This window comes from Ascaphus truei, chromosome 2 (genome assembly GCF_040206685.1).
Source record: "Ascaphus truei isolate aAscTru1 chromosome 2, aAscTru1.hap1, whole genome shotgun sequence".
Taxonomy (NCBI): Eukaryota; Metazoa; Chordata; class Amphibia; order Anura; family Ascaphidae; genus Ascaphus; species Ascaphus truei.
In genome coordinates, this window is record NC_134484.1 from 272057159 (window position 1) to 272076528 (window position 19370).

General features: G+C 41.1%; 1 protein-coding gene across 20 annotated transcripts in view; it reads right to left on the bottom strand.

Annotated features, from left to right (window-relative positions):
• The window catches only part of CTNND2 (catenin delta 2), a 1535845-nt gene that overhangs the window by 353439 nt on the left and 1163036 nt on the right, over positions 1 to 19370 (bottom strand). For all 20 annotated transcript variants that reach the window (XM_075586233.1, XM_075586237.1, XM_075586242.1 and 17 more), the window contains one exon: positions 18689 to 18821. In XM_075586233.1, coding sequence (XP_075442348.1) covers positions 18689 to 18821 — 133 coding nt within the window. The remainder of the gene's footprint in view (positions 1 to 18688; positions 18822 to 19370) is intronic.

Consider the following 19370-nt stretch of genomic DNA (forward strand, 5'->3'; position numbering starts at 1 on the left):
GATAAAAATATTAACAGACAAAATTCTCGATTTGGAAAAACAACATAAAGCAAACCCCTCAAAAAATATATATAAACATCTGACTACTAATAGAACTGAGCTTAAACAAATTCAATTGGAAAATGTAGAAAAAGCCCTTAAATGGACTAACCAAAAATATTACGATAAAGGCAACAAGGCCGATAAACTTCTGGCTAGCAAGTTAAGAGGAGTGCAAAAAAGATCCCAAATAACAGCGATTAAGAATACGTCTGGTGAGGTAATATATAACGAAAGAAAAATAGCCGAAGAATTCACCAAATTCTACACCAAATTATATAATCTAAGGACACAAAGTAGCGATCCGGAGCCCAATAGATTAGAGGTAATCACAAACTACCTTGATGATTGCAACCTTCCCACACTAACAGATGAAGAAAACTCCGCCCTTAACTCCAAAATCTCAAAAGCAGAATTGACAGCAGTGGTGAAAACACTGAAAACCTCCAAAGCCCCTGGTCCTGACGGGTTCACTAATGCCTATTATAAGAAGTTTTTACCCATACTGTCCACACACCTATTGAATATGTTTAACTCATTCATGGAGGGAAACCCAATTCCCTCGTCAATGTCACTGGCAAACATTGCTATTATACATAAGGAAGGAAAAGACCCTATGCAATGTGGGAGTTACAGACCAATTTCCCTCCTGAATAACAATCTTAAACTGTATAGCAAGATCCTGGCTAACAGGCTAAACCAAACACTACCTAGGTTAATAAATCTGGACCAAGTTGGGTTTGTCTCGGGGCGTCAAGCCTCGGACAATACCCGCAAAATAATCAATATAATCGACCATGTACACCTCACAGGCACCAAGGCAATGCTTCTGAGCTTAGATGAAGAGAAGGCATTGATAGAATTGATTGGCTATTTCTAAATACCACAATGGAAAAATTTTGCTTTAAAGAATCCTATTTAACAGGGGTCCGCGCCCTATACCAAAATCCATCGGCCCTCGAAAGACTGCCAGGTGGGAACACCGAAAGATTCCAAATAAAAAATGGTACGAGACAGGGGTGCCCACTATCCCCCCTCCTCTTTTCACTCACTATCGAGCCTCTGGTGTCAAAAATACGAAACAATATAAATATCCAAGGCATAGAAATAGGAAAAACAAATTACAAGATCTCGCTTTTTGCGGACGATATTATCTTGTCATTATCCAGACCCCAAACTTCCCTTCCTAACCTTCAAAGGGAACTAGGAGATTTCGGCAAAATATCTGGATACAAGATAAATAGTGATAAGTCGGAAGCCCTTAACCTTAGTCTTTCAGAACCAGAAGTGAAATTGCTCAAATTGAATTTCAGTTATAGATGGAGTTCTTCATACATTAAATATTTGGGAGTGAATGTATCAAAGAACTACCAGTCCTTATATCAGTATAATTACCCGGCTCTGTTTGGCAAAATCAAGAGAGACCTGGATAAATGGGAAGGTTACCAGATTTCTTGGATCGGAAGAATGATTTCGATAAAGATGAACATAGTCCCTAGATTATTATATTTTTTTCAAACTCTCCCGGTCCACGTTCCTGGTTCTGAACTAAAGAACATCCAAAACAGACTCTTCAATTTCAAAAGACCCAGGGTAGCCAGGTCGGTACTGTTGGCACCTAGAGCGAGGGGAGGTATGGGTGTCCCAGACATCTCCAAATATTACCAGGCAGCCCAACTTAAACAAGCAGCCGTATGGAACGCAGACCCTGAACAACGATGCTGGCTCAAAATAGAGGCCCACTATGCCAAAATGCCTTCTCTGCAAGCGTGCCTATGGAGCCTGGATAGAGGAGATATGCATCTCAACAAATTCAAACTGGGAGCGATGAGCCATACCTGGGAGGTCTGGCTGAAAGCCAAGACTAAGTACAGACTTGCGTCCCCCTGCTCACAACTTACACCAATTTTTAATAACCCCAAATTCCCCCCTGTATGCGCTTCCAAATTATACGACCAATTTAAATCAAAGGGGATCAGGGTGATCGGAGACATTCTGAGCCTGGGGAAACTCTTGAGCTACCAAAATTTACGTACTAAATACGATATACCACAATTGGACACATTCAAATATCTCCAAATTAGACACTTTGCCCAGAAGATATCCCCGAATCCAGAATTTCCCCCTCTCACTAAATTTGAGAGACTATGTAGAGATAGTTCTCAACAGAAAGGGCTAATATCAAAGATTTATACAGAATTGGAAACATCAGCGGACCCTCCGACTCATGATTACATGCAAAAATGGGCCGCAGACCTGAATATAGATATCAACAGAGAGGACTGGGAAGACATTTGGGAAGTAGCCTCAGGAACTTCCATATGCACCACAACCAAAGAAAACATTTACAAAATAATGTTCTACTGGTACCTCACTCTAGTGAGACTAAAACAAATCTACCCTCTGGCTTCTGACCTATGTTGGAGAGGCTGTGGACAAAAGGGTGACATGGCCCACATCTGGTGGACATGTCCGGAAATTAAGAAGTACTGGGAAAGGGTCCAAATTCTACTAAAAGAGGTTACTAGCCTTGACCTACCTATTGATCCACTGACCTACCTACTGGCCAGGCCAATGGAAAAAATTAACCGTCCAGTGAGGAAATTGGTCTCCATCATCCTTACAGCGGCGAGATGTGAGGTTGCGGCCTCCTGGAAGAAAGTGTCCCCACCCTCCATGACTAAACTAAAAAACAGGATAAATTGCGTAATGCTTATGGAGAAGCTAACCGCGCACCTTAAGCAAAAAACGATAGCTTACTATAAAATCTGGGAACCATGGATAATCAACTCACTGGTGCGGTATTCCTAGATTTTGCAAAGGCTTTTGATACAGTTGATCATGCTATCCTGCTTAACAAACTCCAGAGCTCTGGAATAGGGAAGCTTGCTTTAAACTGGTTTCAGTCCTACCTATCAGGAAGATCCCTACATGTGCCCATCTCAGGCTCTAACTCCAACCCCCTGGATATCACCTGTGGTGTCCCGCAAGGCTCTGTTCTGGGGGCCCTACTCTTCTCAGTGTTCATTAATGATCTTCCCACAGCTTGTAAGGAAGCCTCAATACACATGTGTGCAGATGACACAATCCTATATGCACACAGCCATAGCCTCTCTGACCTTCAACACACACTTCAGTCTGACTTTTTGAGACTCGAAAACTGGATTTCCCAAAACAAACTGTTTTTAAACACTGACAAGACTGTAACAATGGTATTTGGGACCAAGACTAAATTTGTAAAGCTTCCAGCAATTGAGCTCCAGATTAGAACCAATGCTAACACCACCCTAACCCCTGTCACTAGTTTTAAATACCTGGGCTTATGGTTTGACTCCCACTTAACATTCGGAATGCACATTGATACCCTGACAACCAAGACCTATGCCAAACTAGGGGTACTTTACAGGAACAAATCCTCCCTAAGTCTCCTGGTCAGAAAGCGTATCGCACAGCAGATGCTAATGCCAATTATTGACTATGGAGACATAGTATATGGCATGGCACCTCAAACCCACCTTAGCAAACTTGACACCCTCTACAATTCAATTTGTCATTTTGTTCTCCAATGCAACTACAACACACATCACTGCGAAATGCTCAAAGAACTAGATTGGTCATCACTAGAGTCTAGGCGCAAAGTTCACCTTTCCTGTCTTGCCTTTAAATTCTTTATGGGCAAGCTACCCAGCAATCTGAACAAGCTCCTCACCCCTACCACATGCAGCACTTATCACCTGAGATCAGACTCCAAAAGACTGTTCATGGTCCCAAGGCTCAACAAAGTATCCGGCCGTTCCTCCTTTTCTTACCGTGCACCCCAAAACTGGAACAACCTACCAGAGACTCTCACATCCACCACCAGTTTAAGTTCTTTAAAATCTAAGGCTGTCTCACATTTTAATCTGGTCTGTAACTGTTTCATACGCCCATAATATATATTTTCTTTAACTGTGCATGCAATGTCTTGTATATAATGTATACCCTGTTCATTTATGTAACTGTATTTGTAACCATGTATTATTTGTCCTAACTCTGTGCCCAGGACATACTTGAAAACAAGAGGTAACTCTCAATGTATTATTTCCTGGTAAAATATTTTATAAATAAATAATATAGAACGAGTCAAGCTCACCAAGGTAGAAACAAGGGGATAGGGCAATACGGATAAAGAAGCGTTTGACAATCAGTATCTCTGTGAAGTACGTCCAAAAGGGACACCAGCGACCAGGGTACCAGGGTAGACACTCCCCCCCCAACCCCCCCCACATCGAAACCCCACTCTTTTCTCTCTCTTTCTTACCCCCCCTCTTTCTTGGCCTCTCCGTTATCGGTAGGCCACTTGCCTCGGGCAACAGGTTTTGCCATCCTTTCCCCCCAAAAAAAATATAAAAAATGTTTCTGTATTAGGCTATGCATATCGTTCTTTGTATGTACATTTTATATCTGCCTAATAAAAAAGTTTGGAAAAAAAAAAAAAAAATTTGTTTGGTGAACCTAATATAAATTAAATTGAAATAGCCGTTTTTGTCCAGTGCAGAATAAATGGGTACTTCAGTATTAGGTGATACCTTTTATCATGCTCTTTGACACAAAACAAGAGGACTTAATACTGATAGTGTGTAAGATAACCCATATAAGAAGTTTATCCTTGCCTCTCTGTTAATTTTACAATTTAACCCCTCCCCCCAGCACCCTACCCCCTTCACAGTGCTCATATGTAACACCTCATAGTATACATTTATGTATATACGCAGCTCCCCCGCCCCCTCCCACACTGGTGGATGTAAGGCGTTAACCTGCTCTGCATACCACAGTGTTAAGTAGTAAAATGGACATACTTTCAGGCCAATGACCTAGAGCAGAAGTAAGGAATAAGCCCATTGGAACATGAGAAGCTGAGAAGTCATGGTTACAGGAGTGTGGAAATTCACAGGTAGGGAGGAGTAAGCAGAGAGGGAGACCCATGTGGGAGATAGGATAGAGGACCTGTCCTGAGGAACTCGGTGGACAAGACAGAAAGGTCGCAGAGCCTAAAAGACCAGCAAGCAGTAGTTCAAAGTTTGCGCAGGGAAGTTTGTTGTTATACTGTATGTATGTTTCCTTAAGTGTTGTCTCTGGTCTCTTGACATTAAAGGCTACTGCATGTGATTTGAGTGTTCCCTACCTATAAAGTACTTTTATTGATAAGCTACGTGTCCCACTGCATTGTCTGTCCCAGCCTGTTTTTTTTTTCAGGCTAAATAATCTCTCAGGTACAGGGGAGGTGGACTCAGGCTCCTGCCCTAGTATATACATATTAATAAATATAGGGGAACAACAGGGGTTACAGATGTATGGCCCTACATATCTTAGATTGTTATCTTGGATTTTACTCATGGAATCCTCTGTAAATCAGCATTACAGACCTGAGGAAGATAGAGAACTCTTGAAAGCTTGTCTTAAAATTTCAATTGTTAGTACAAATAAAAAAGGTATCACCTAATACGGAAGTACCCATTTATCTTGTACTTTGGTGCTTGAAAGTCTTGATAAATTAACCCTTTCACTGCCACTTTTAAAAATGCTCGTATGAAGTTGTAGATAGAGACCATTTTTACAAAGCCCCTCTAATTTCTTCTTAGAAATTTAGCCTTGCATGTAACATTAAGAAGAAAAAAATGGCCAAGATGCATTCAACCAGACTTTTTATTTTCTATACAACAACAACCACATTTTTAACTTAACAGATGGATCAATATAATATAATATAATAATTCACAAAGTAACAGATAGATACATATAATAAATAATAGCCCAAAAAATCATGCACTTGTAACCTTTATTTATATAGTTACATAGTAGATGAGGTTGAAAAAATACATGCGTCCATCAAGTTCAACCTATGCTAAATTTAGATAACAGATACGTTATCCTATATCTATACTTACCTATTGATCCAGAGGAAGGCAAACAAAAAATCCCAGTGACATATCATCCAATGATATCTCATAAGGGGAAAAATAAATTCCTTCCTGACTCCAAGAATTGCAATCGGAAAAATCCCTGGATCAACATCCTTCCCATGTTTTTTCTTATTTGGTATATCCCTGTATACCTTTCCTTTCTAAAAAGATGTCCAACATTTTTTGAACAAATCTATTGTATCTGCCATCACAGTCTCCATGGGCAATGAATTCCACATTTTAACTGCCCTTAGTGTAAAGAACCCTTTCCTTTGTTGCTCGTGAAATCTCCTTTCCTCCAACCTTAAGGGATATCCTCCAGTCCTTTGTACTGCCCATGGGATGAATAGTTCTTTTGAAAGCTCATTGTATTGTCCCTGAATATATTTATATATAGTTATCATATTCCCTCTTAGACGCCTCTTTTCTATTGTAAATAAATCTAATATAGCTAGCCTCTCCTCATAAGTTAGAATGTCCATCCTTTATTAATTTGGTGGCTCTTCTCTGCACTCTCTCTAGTTCCATAATGTCTTTTCTTAGGATTGGTGCCCAAAATTGTACTCCATATTCAAGGTGTGGTCTTACTAATGCTTTGTAAAGGGGCATAATTATGTTGACTTCCCTTCCATCCATTGCCCGTTTGATGCAAGATAAGATCTTGTTTGCCTTTGCAGCTACTGCATGACACTGGGCACTATTGCTAAGCCTGCTGTCTACAAGCACTCCTAAATCCTTCTCCATCAAGGATTCCCCCAATATATCTCCATTTAATTTGTAAGTCGCCTTTTTATTCTTGCATCCCAAATGCATAACCTTACATTTATCTGTATTAAACCTCATTTGCCATTTACCTGCCCACGTTTCCAGTCTCTCCAAGTCCTTCTGAAGAGAAATTACATCCTGCTCTGATTCTATCACCTTACACAATTTAGTATCATCAGCAAAGATGGAGACTTTGCTCTCGATCCCAACCTCAAGGTCATTAATAAACAAGTTAAAAAGCAGGGGTCCCAGTACCGATCCTTGAGGTACTCCACTCACTAATTTAGTCCAACCTGAAAAAGTTCCATTTATGACAACCCTCTGTTGTCTGTCCTTCAACCAGTTTTCAATCCAGGTGCATATATTTTTACGGAGCCCAATTTGCTTTATTTTGTACAGCAACCTCTTGTGTGACACTGTATCAAAAGCCTTTGCCAAATCTAAGTAGACCACACCAACTGCATTACCCTGGTAAAAATTCCTACTTACTGTGAGGACTTTGGCCCCACCCCCGTGACGCATCCCGTAATGCATTGGGTGACGCCCCTCGCGCAAGTGCCGCAATACTCCTGTCAGCAGGACCTAGGCTCCGCCCCCACGCCGCATCCTGCGCTACGTTCCCACTTCACATCAGTGCCGCAATACCAGGGTCACTCGAGGGGTTAATGCTAACTCCCTTCATTACTCCACAGCTTAGATACACTCCGCCTCTGCCTATCAGTTCGCAGTCTATGTGTGATGACTCACTGCCTGCAGCCTTACCATTGGCTCCCTGTGCTTTATATGCACAGCCAGCCCCTAGGCATTTTGGCTGAGCATAAACCTTGTTAATGTTTCTAGTGCTTGCCACTAGCATCCTGCTGCACTGCTACAGTATTACCTTTGCATGCTGCCTTGTTTATCTGTTACCTTTGACCTCAGCTTGTACCTGGACTTCTACCTTCTCTGACCCCTGGACCTCGGCTACGCACAACGACCATTGTGACCTATATATTCCTAAACCCCAGATACGCACAATGACCATCCGACTTCTTCAATCCTAGACCATGGTAAGAATCACGACTAATCTGAACTCTCCTACCCTGACCCAGCTACACGACTACAACTCTGCAATCCGGACGCGGTTGCGCGGTTGTTGGTCGGTGAACTATAACATTCCCATCTTAGCCCTGCGGTCCTGTCCTGTTTGTGGTGAGCACTTGTTACAGTTCCTCAAAGAAACAAATAAGGTTAGTTTGGCATAATCTATCCTTCATAAATCCATGCTGACTATCACTAATATATTGTTTTCCATTAGGTATTCCTGAATATTTATTGTACTAAACCTTCAAGTAGTTTCTGCACTATTGAAGTCAGGCTTACAGGTCAGTAATTCCACGGTTGTGATCTAGCTCCTTTTTAAAATATAGGCACCCCATCTGCTTTACGCTAATCTTTTGGTACTGAGCCTGTAGAAATGGAGTCCTTGAATATTAAATATAATGGTTTGACTATTACTGAACTTAACTCCTTGAGAACTCTTGGATGTATGCCATCAGGGCCAGGTGCCTTATTTACTTTATTTTTTCAAGCCGCCTATGAACTTCTTCATCAGTTAACCAATTGTTCATTAATATGGAGGTTGTGGCTTCCTCCTGCAGCACTACTATTGAAATTGATTCTTCCCTGGTAAACACAGAGGCAAAGAATTTGTTTAATATCTCTGCTTTTTCCTTATTTCCAATAATCTCTCTGCCCATCTCACATTGAAAGGGTCCTATATTTTGTTTTCTCATTTTTTTGTTATTAAGGTACTTAAAGAAATTTTTAGGGTTGATCTTACTTTCTATTGCAATCCTTTTCTCATTATCCATTTTTGCTAATTTGATTCCCCTTTGGCAATTTTTGTTACATGCCTTAAATTTCTGATACGATGTCTCCGTCCCTTCTGACTTAAAGAATCTAAATGCCTTCCTCTTCTTGCACATTTCCTCCCCTACCTGTTTATTTAGCCACATTGGTTTTGACTTATTTCTATTATACGTATTACCCAAGAGTATATACTGATAAGTGTGCTTTTCTAACAATGTTTTAACGACTGCCCATTTATCTTCTATATTTTCCCTGCAATAGTATCATCCCAATGTATTACTTGTAGCTTAGTCATCAGTTTATTAAAATCTGCATTTCTAAAGTATAAGGTCTTTGTTGAACTCAAGTAATCACAGTTACCCAAATGTTCCAGGACTTGAATATTTGTTATTACTTCTACATTGTTTGATATTACGAAATCCAGTATTGCCCCTCTCCTGGTTGGTTCCTTAATAATTTGGGTCATATAATTGTCTTTAAGCACCCCCAAAAACTGTTTCCTTTTGTTGTAACACTAATCTCGTTGCTCAAGTCTATGTCTGGATAATTAAAATCCCCCATTAAGCAAACATGACCCAGTTTTGATGCATTCTCCATTTGCAAAAGTATTTTAGCTTCCTCAATCTCACACATATTTGGTGGTTTTTATCATATCCTTGCAAACATTTTCTTTATACTTTTACCTCCACTGCTAATTTCTATCCACAAGGTCTCTACATTTTCATCATTCCCTTCATAAATATCTTCCCTTATAATAGGTTTAAATCCGGTTTAACATATAAGCATACTCCACCTCCTCTTCTATTTGCTCGATACTTCCGAAAATGGAATAAGCCTGTAAATTAACTGACCAGTCAGGAGTGTCATCCCACCATGTTTCAGTAATGCCTATGATATCATACTGCTCCCTTGCAGCAATTAGTTCAAGCTCCCTCATTTTATCTGTCAGGCTTCTTGCATAAGCATGCATGTAAGATTATTTTCAGCCTGAACTATTATCTTATCTGCTCCTTCCTTTCTGTGCCAATTTGGTTTAGTCTTTAGAAGTTTTTTAGTATTATCTGTATTTACTATGGGTGTCTCGCTGCTTGTCAAACCCTCACTTGCCCCCATTCTACCTCCGTAACACCTTGTTTCCTCATCTATTCCATTTAGTTCGTTATCTGTTTCATTCCTCCCCTCCCCCTCCATCCTAGTTTATAATCTCCTCCAACCTTTTTAACATTCACCCCCCCCCCCCCCACAGCACAGAAGATCCCTCTTCATTGAGGTGCAATCCATCCCTAGCATAAAGATAGCACCTCTCAGAAAAGGAGCCCAAATGCTCTAAAAAACCCAAACCCTCCTTCCTACACCACTTTCTTAGCCATGCATTAACCTCCCTAAAATCTGACTGTCTCCCTGCGTTACCACATGGCACTGGTAGTATTTCAGAAAATACTACCTTGGAGGGCTGTGCCTTAAGCTTTTGGCTTAGATCCCTGAAATCATTTTTTAGGACCCTTTCTCTAACTTTGTCATTGGTGCCAAAATGTACCAAGACCGCTGGGTCAATCCCAGCCCCTCCCAATAATCTGTCTACCCGTTTCACAATGTGCTGAACCTGAGCACCCAGGAGACAACAAACGGTCCGGTTCATGTGGTCATGGCAACAGATTGCCCTATCTACCTTCCTAATAATGGAGTTCCATACCACCACAATCTTTCTTGTTATCTGAGCATCCTGAGTCCCCTCTGTGCTGGAGGAACTATTCCCCTTGGCTGCTAGAGGAATCAGTCTCCCCCAGCCTTGCCATTTCTGCCCTGACACTTCCAATATCTTCACTCAATATGGCAAATCTATTGGGATGGGTCAGCTCAGAACTTGCCTGCCTCTTCCTATTTCCCCTACTTCCCCTTCTAATAACCAGCTACCAACCTGCTCCTCACTAACAGCGCCACCATCTGCACCACTAGTCGAAGCAAGGGCCAGCTCAGTGAGCACTAAACCCCCAAGATTGTCGATGTCCCTCAATATTGCAAGTTTCCTCTTCTAATCAGCAAACTCTGACTCTAAAGAGACCACCCGCTCACACTTTTCACAGCGGTATGCTCCTTGGAACAGCTGCTCCAAGGGGCACATACATGTGGCAAGATGTGCATTGAGTGGCATTCTCAATCCTGCTCATTATTGCAACTATGAAGTTATAAGTACCAACAATAAAATGTATTTCACTGTGACGGCAGGGAGTAGCTAGCCTTCATTAATAAAGGTGACGCCCGGCTGGTTGCCCCAGAAACCGTATTTCAAGAGCTGAGAGTGTCAGCTCTTGGGTCTAATATTGTACATTATCATATTGCCCTGTAATTCTATTCCCTTTATACTGTCCCCCATAGGGTTATAATCTAGGAACTGTGTGTGTGGGGTTAACTATGTAAGCCCAGTGGGCCAGTTAATGCATTCTGTTCTGTATTCCCTTTGAATCATGGGTCCGTGGCAGCTACCTGGAACCATAAACCAGGGGCCAGGTATCATTGCATTTAAAAGTTAAAGTGACCCCTGGTTTTCCACTTTTCATGTTCCCTTTGTCCCAGAGTCCTGAAACTTCAGGAGTGTAAGTTTTAAGTGGGATATTTGGCCGAAAATGTATTAATTTTATTTGCAGGCGTTCTGGGGCTGAGTTTCTGGAAGTCCCCCTAATTCTCCCCGGCGTGCAGGCATAATTTGTGTATACGTGAGGAGAATTACATTGGGGCTATACAGTGTCCCCCAGACGCCTAGTTTTCATGCCCAGGTATGCCAGACGCAGGTCCCACACATATATAAGGTTCCCCAAGTTGTATATTGTAGTAAAGTATGGTTTATTGTGTTTTATACATTATGTATTAATGTCTATAAAGCCAAATGTGGATTAACATTTCAATGCCACCAGCCCAAGTATAGGGATTCCCTGTGTTAATTGCAAAAGACATGCAGGTTTGTGGCACATGGTGAGGGGTGAAGGGCTGTGGACTGCTATCTTCAGAGAAAAAAAGAAAAAGAACAGCGCAAAAACAAAGACCTCATGGTGTAGTATATTTAGAAAAGCAATTTATAATTAAAGGGTGAGTATTGCACGTACATCAATTAAATAATCACACAGCATGACATGTTTGGGACATGTTACCCATCTGTAGACAGCAGATCACAGTCACGGTGCATGGCTTGCAGATCTTTCCTCTGGTGGCAGTTTCACAGGGTCGTGTGGGTCAGCTCGCTGTTGGAGATCCCTCTCAGTCCCTGGCAGTATCACTGCAGCTTCAGACGAGTTCCTCCACTTCCGGACAGGTCCGCGGTGGCGTCTGACGTCATCAAATGGCGTCTGTTGGTATCTGTGTCGCATCGCGCTAGATGGCGCCAATACAGCAACAAGTCCCAAAACGGCAACAAGTCCCAGACAGGCAGTGTGATATGAAAATACCACAGTGGGTATAGAGAATAAACAGGAATGCGCCCACTCCTATGCGTTTCATTATGGAAAACTTCTTCCCTGCCTGTCTGGGAATGATCCCAAAAATATAAATGTGTTAAAAGACCTGGTCTCCGGTGACATTCACTATACTATACCATGTTTAACCCCTTCCTTATTCAAACTCCTTCTGGTTCTAACTGCACACTTAATACAAGCAGCACTTGAAATCAACCAGTCACACTAATTTACTTTGACTATTTTTAGACATTACTGTATATCCATCTTTTTCCAGCTTAAGTGACAAAGCCACGGTCTAGTGGTTTGAGCATGTGGTACATCACAACGTTACTAATAAAATATCTAAATATACGGCAAGACATTAAACCAGCTAACAACTTTATTTTCAGAAAATGTAATTCTTTGATAATGTAGTTTTGTGCCATGACAGACAAAATCGTAGGAGAATATTGACTGCAACCTAAAAAGCTTTTCAACTTTATTTAGGCATTTATTTGTGTCAAACCTTTGGCTCTGGGCCAAAGGCTCCTGATCTTCAACTAACAGCAGAAAGTAGAGGCTACATAATGAATAAATTGCTGTAATAATTGAACCATCTTTCTGTGAAGCATCACAAAACGAATCAAACCTCTCATAAAAGCTCAGATAGCAAATTGTACCAGAGTGAAAAAATCGTGGGTGAAAAGTGATATTGAAGGTTGGCAGGTGTACCTGAAGTCTGTTCAGATCAGCCTGTTTCTGTGTAACTATAATTAAATGCATTTCTAAATTGTATGTGTGTGTGTGTGTGTGTGTGTGTGTGGTGTGAAAAAGAAAGAAAGAAAAAGAAAGTACAACCTCTTTGAATTCTATGGCTTTACATATCAGGAGATAACAATCATCTGTTCCTTAGCAGGTCTTAAAATTAGGTAAATACAACCTCAGATGAACAACAACACATGACATATTACACCATGTTATGATTTATATATATATATATATATATGTATATATGCTTTATACTACAGTATTTTTATAAACATACTCTAATTTTTTGTACACTTTTAGCTTTATGCGTGCGTTTGAGAAGTAAGAAAATATCTTTATAAGCTTAGAAATAGGTAGGTATTGTAGTATTTTCTCAGTCCATATAAATTGCATAACTATTTTAAAAGTGTAATTTCAGAGTTAAAGTATTCACCAGAACTACTTACATTTTTATATTGCTAAATGTTAGTTAGCTATGTCAGCGCTGTCAGTGTTTGCTTTTTATACCTGCTCTGGTGATTAGGAACTCAGATTTGATTACAGTGGTCTTTCTCTTTGCTCTGAGGCAGAAAACCACATATTTTTACCCTTTTCCTATTACAGGCAGCTTTGACTCCTTCGTTCGCATTTGATCTAATCCAGTAATAGCAATAGACATTAGTCTCATAAGCATAGTGCTAAACATTTCTTGCCCCGAGTAAGCTTCCTATAGATCTGAAATATTGGCTGGTCTATTTACAAACAAACACAAGTAAGAAAACAGATATATCTATTTATTGACATTGCTGTTACAAAAAGATGATCATATTAATTGTTCATCAAATACCCATAGAAGTAGATACACACGTGATTACAGCTGGCAGCCTTTTTGCCACCCTCTTCTCACTTCCATGACATGGCAAAAAACAAATCGCATAACACAATCATTTTTTGTGGTTATTGCGGAAAATCAGCTCTGAATGTAAACAGTTCACACAGTGGCAGTGTTTACAGTTGATGCCTTTTGTAATGCACAATGGGGATTGTTATTAAATGTCAGTAAATGTCAAACCGAGTCACTATGCTTTATTTAAACCTAACAGAAATGTGACAAAGTTTGCCCTCACTTTTGGAAGATTATTAATGTTTTTGAAGGAAAATAATTTTAGTTTTTCTCCAGTGATAACTATGATGAAGTCATAGTTTTGAGAAGTTTCATTGACGACGTCTTCATGATGTGTGTAGTTGTGTGTATGAAAAAAGTTGTAAGGTCGTAAGATAACATGTAATTTATCAGATGTAGTTTATTTATTGCAGTGCAATTTTGGCCTGACCTATGTAGAAAGGGAATTTTAGCATGTATTAAAGCAGGGGTGCACAAACTTTTCTGTGTGCAACCCCTGTCTGCTCTCCCCCCCTGCTTGTGCCACCCCACTTACCGACTGTCTAGCATCGGCGGCATCATGTGACGTCACATTGCCATGGCAACGCATTGCTATTTGACCCCATGTCATCATTTGACACTGCGTTGTCATGGTGACCAGAGAGCCGGTGAGAGCAGGTAAGAGGGAGTTACAAAGATCTCACGCCTCCCCCAACATTTCATTTAAATGTTGTAGGGAAGAGCGCGGGGCCTCTGTAAATGCCATGCCCCCCAGAAAATCTTGCATCACCCCCGGGGGGCACAATCCCAGTTTGCGCACCCCTGTAATAGAGCAGCTCAAACAGGGGAATTACCTATCCATTGTTTAAACATTTTAAGGAAGTGCACGGTCATTGCAAATAAAAAACACTAAATTCTAGGGATTGATCATATTCCATTAAATGTTAGAGTAGAGAATAGACTCTCTTTATTGTCAAGGCATCAAGGGTTTTTGTTAAAATATATTTACTCTTTCAACTTAATATCTTGAGGCCTTAAACCAAAATTTCAGTTGGATCCTTTATTGAATGTAATCAATGTAATTTGATTTTAGGTTATCTCATATACTATAATATATTCATATACCCAGCACTGTCTGGGTTGTTATGCAGTAATATATTATAGTATAGGAGATCCTTTGAAACAGCAATGATCGGTTGCATAATCTTATATGGGTCTCTCCCAATAACACTGTTTTGACGTATAGTGATATATATCATGATATAGAGGGTGTGTCATCATATTAACCATGGATGCCAGTATTCATTGACATCTAATTAGAAGGTATACATTTACGGGGAGACTATACTATACCATTGTACTGTGGTCTGAATGTTTCGGTGCATAGACCTTTGTTTTACCTTGATTACAAGAACCAGACTAAAGTTGATGTTATTGCCTCCATCATACTGCTTGGTTATATTCACCTCCTTTTATGTATGGGGGACTCATAAGATATACCACCCAATGGTGACATATAGGCGTCATTAGGTGACATGCTATTACCTAGGACATTTATTAAATTCAAATTAGATTTGTATTTATCCACATGAATAAATTGACTATTGGTATAAGCCACATTGGTTTTAACCTTTGTACACCTAGCAACTGTGCCAATGATCCTTTCTGTCTACATACAATATTGCTACGGATACTACACTGCTCTGTAGGGGACTACTATTCCTATTCCTCTCCCCATAAAAACAATATATAGACAGAAGATATTGCTATTTGCTCTGTAATATTACTGCTGCTTCAAGTATTGCCTTACCTTTCCCCTATGTGGGTTAAGGGGTACTCTCACATCTATGACGATAGATTTTAGATCAGCCCTCCTCTTGCCATTAGTTTACTACTTGCTTGTTCACTTTCTATGTATACTGTGAAGTATGTCTTCCGTTTTTAATTAAAAGAATATTTTATTACACTATTGTTTATGTGTCATTGGATATGTCTCTGTGATCACTATGACAGGAGATGCTTACCTTATCTAGTGACTCAGTCTCTTTCTCATCTATAGCTAATTATAGCGGCGATCTATTAAGACGTTTTGGTCTTAGGACGTATTTACAATTCATTTATTTATTTTTATAGATGAGTGCAACATTAGGTAGGGGCTTTCTGTGGACTCGCTCTAGGGACCATTTTTGTTATCCTTCACCTTCCCCCAATATGCACCTTCCCACCGTATTATTTAGTCTGTATTTTAACCTGAGTGGTAGGTCATTCTGTGGTTTAATCGTTATTGTCCTATTCTCTTTTGTAATTTGAGTGTATATTAGGAGGACGTCTACAGAAGAAGATCAGCCCTCTAAAGAAGTGACGTACTGCAAGTCACAAAACGTGTCGGGGGTGTGCAGAGGGCTGGTTTCTTGTCACACTTCTGTTATGTTTCAATAAAATACTTTTTATTTTATGTATATGTAGCCAGGTCCCCCAGGCTTACCCTTAGCTCCGCTGCAATGGGAGAGTAAGGGAAGGTTGCAGAGCGTGCAGGGAGCGTTTCGGTACACCGGAGGCTCCGCGGCGGCCCGAGCATCCAGGGCGCCGCCATTGGTACTTGCGCATGCGCAGAGAGTCTCGGAGGCGACGACGTAAGATAAGAGGTTGCGCATTAGCAGAGAGTGGGTGCGGCAGCGCATGAAGCACGGGCCAATCGGAAGGGGCCTACAAGTCCCATGAGCCTCAGCCAGACCAGGTGACACCAGGGGCCAATAGGGCGATAGGAGACTCTGCAGGAAGAGTTAGGAGGTTGCGCAGGGGAGCACGCAGGCAGAGAAGATCGGGAGGGGGACGAGGAAGGAGATCAGCGTGCAGAGAGGCAAGTAGCCTCTACACTAGGCCCGTATACCCCCAGGCCCAGATAGGCCCTGAGTCACAGTCAGTCAGAGTTTATGTTGGGACAGGCTCTAGAATAGGAACCTGCCACATTAGTGAGTGTAGCTGCGAAAGACACAGAGACTGTCACAGCACTATTCCAGAGGTTTGGGACCAGACCTCTTCAGGCATATCATCAGCCATCCGGGTGGGATCGCCCCGGAAGGTATTAGAAGCAGCTCTGCATCGTCGGATCCTTTGTGAAGTCTGTTTGTGGGCCCGAGCGCTGCAGGTAACATCCATTAGTGCACCAACTATAATATTATTCATACTAGTGGCTGCGCAGTCACACACATACACTCACTTTGGGATATTGGACACGGTGTGGGAACACAGTGAATGGTCGCGTCCAGTGAGACGCGGTAGTATAGTGTCTCATTGAAGAGTAACACCAATAGGGATATACAATGCATGGTGATGGTTACTGCTAGTAAAGCTACTGTTTCTTTTACATGCTGTGTGTGTAGTATTGTATTATTGTCCTGCGAGGAACATCTCCCGCTCTGCTGGGAGCCATCGCAGGTGGAGGCGCTGCATCTGATAAGAGGTACTCTATATAAATATATTGCCCCAGGCTCTCCATGGCATAGAATTAGGCCCTGTGAGCCACCAGGTTATACAGCATTGGTAGTTGTACTGTATTCAAAAGGAAACAGGGCTACATTTGGAGGCGCTGCTGAGATCATAAAAGAGCAGTGCATTTCCTATTTAGTGTGTGTGTTCTGTCAGTCTGACAGTAATGATAGTGAGTTACGAGGAGAGGAGTGATCAGCTCATGAGTAGAGCTGATCTAGCTACAGTTAGTGAGGTGGAACCAAATACCTCTCACCCTGCTTAGGGGGTGAGGGAAGAGCTAGCCCCACTCTGGATGCCTTTGGTCCAGAGTGGTGGCAGGGACATCACAATGGAGAACAGTTAGTGGACTGTGCATCAACTGTACCTGTCGGCTGCTGCTGCTGCCCAAGAGAATAAAGAGACTGCTGCTTTTAAAGATAATCCTTGTGTGAGACTGGAATCTCTCATCCCTGTGGGTAATCTCTGTGGTAAGGATTCCACCCCGCATTCCTGGGGCTTACTATAGAAGGAGGCGCTGCACCATTGAAGCAGAACGAAGTCATCCACCCCAGTAACCTGTTCCTGTTATCCCCCATGTCATCGCGGGAGACTCAGGCCCTCCTGTTGCCAGCAGGTATGCACCACACAGAGACACCTAGCCAGACCCCAGAACACCATAGGGGACCCGATCTGCGATTAAGGAGGGGAAGATGGGCTAGATATATATTTTTAAACCAAGTCATAATGTTTATATATATTTGGCATTTTGGGTCAGATTCACTAAGCGCCGATGCGGAGTATCGCATCCTGTTCTGGCATTAACTGCCATTCAGAGACAATGCCGGATCTGGGTGCCATACTATCACTGGATCGGGGTGAAAAAGTAAATGCACAAACTAGGTATTTTGGATCAACGTTTAAGACATTTAACTGCAAATTATTTTTTTTGTGTGAGGCACTAAAAATATTCAGTTTTGAAATATTGTTTCAAAATTATCTAATTAACTGTGAATTTATATTCACTCAATGGTGGTGAGCAAACTGCCTCATAAACTTCACACACACAGCTCCCTCTTTGTCAGCTCAGCTTGAACTTCCCGCAGCATTTTTTGCTATTCTATTTATGTATATCTATGTTTTACCTAAATAAGTACTGCATGCTTTGTGAGAAGGTGAGGTCGCACCTTTATAGCTACAAGCAAATGTTATTTTTTTACTAGATTCATATGGTTGTTCAGAGAGGTTGCTCAGTCAGCAGATTTTACAATAAAATAATTAATATGGAATACCCATATTAATAACTTTTAGAACATTGTGGTTTGTTTGCAAGGTTTCTTCTTCATAAATCTGTAGGATATACAGAATACAAAACAGTTTTGTTTTACCAATGTTTAGTAACTTTTTCCCACCAGAGCTATATAGTATTGTGTTAGATTTTCTGCAAAGCAGGCATCTGATTTTACAGGGATACAAATATGTTAAATTATGAAAAACATAGTAGTACAATTTTCATTTCAAGCATGTTATCGCTGCTAGTTTAATCATGTAAATAAATAGCTTACCTCAGCTTTGATTTTATTGTCTCCAAAACAGAGATGCTGTAGATAGGCAGCGGCATTGGATTGTACTGAAGGGAACTGATGCTGCAACATTTGTATCACCTCAGGAAGCTCTGGGTCTCGCCATCCAAACTCCCTGCACAAAGACAAGCAGTAATATCTTCAGAAACAAATAAGGATGCGGTTTCATATTGGTTTATTGCAACTTGCAGACAAGACACTGATCCATCTATTAACAAAATTATTAACAGGGTGACCATTTCTCTTACAACTTACTGTTCAGGCATTTATGCAAATGTATCACTCTTTGCATTACTCTGGCGAGAGAGTAAAATAACTGCAGTTCAAACTTTTACAGTACTAACCCAACAGAATGTAATGGCAAGTAATATATCAGTTAAATGTCTCGCTCTAGGACAGGGGTGTGCAAACTCTTCTCCCTGAGCCCCTCTGCCTGCTCTCATCCTCTGCTCGCCCGTCCCCCCCTCCCTCCCACACCTGCTCGGCAGCAAATGACGCTGCAGGGTCATGTGTCCCCCGCGGCATCAGTTGATGCCGGGTTGCAATGACGATGCGTCGCAGTGTTGGCTGTTTTAAGTGTGAGTCACTGAGCCATTTCCCTACTTCCTTTATGTCTAGGAGAAATAATTTTACAAAGTTGTTTTAATAAATGAATATAGATATA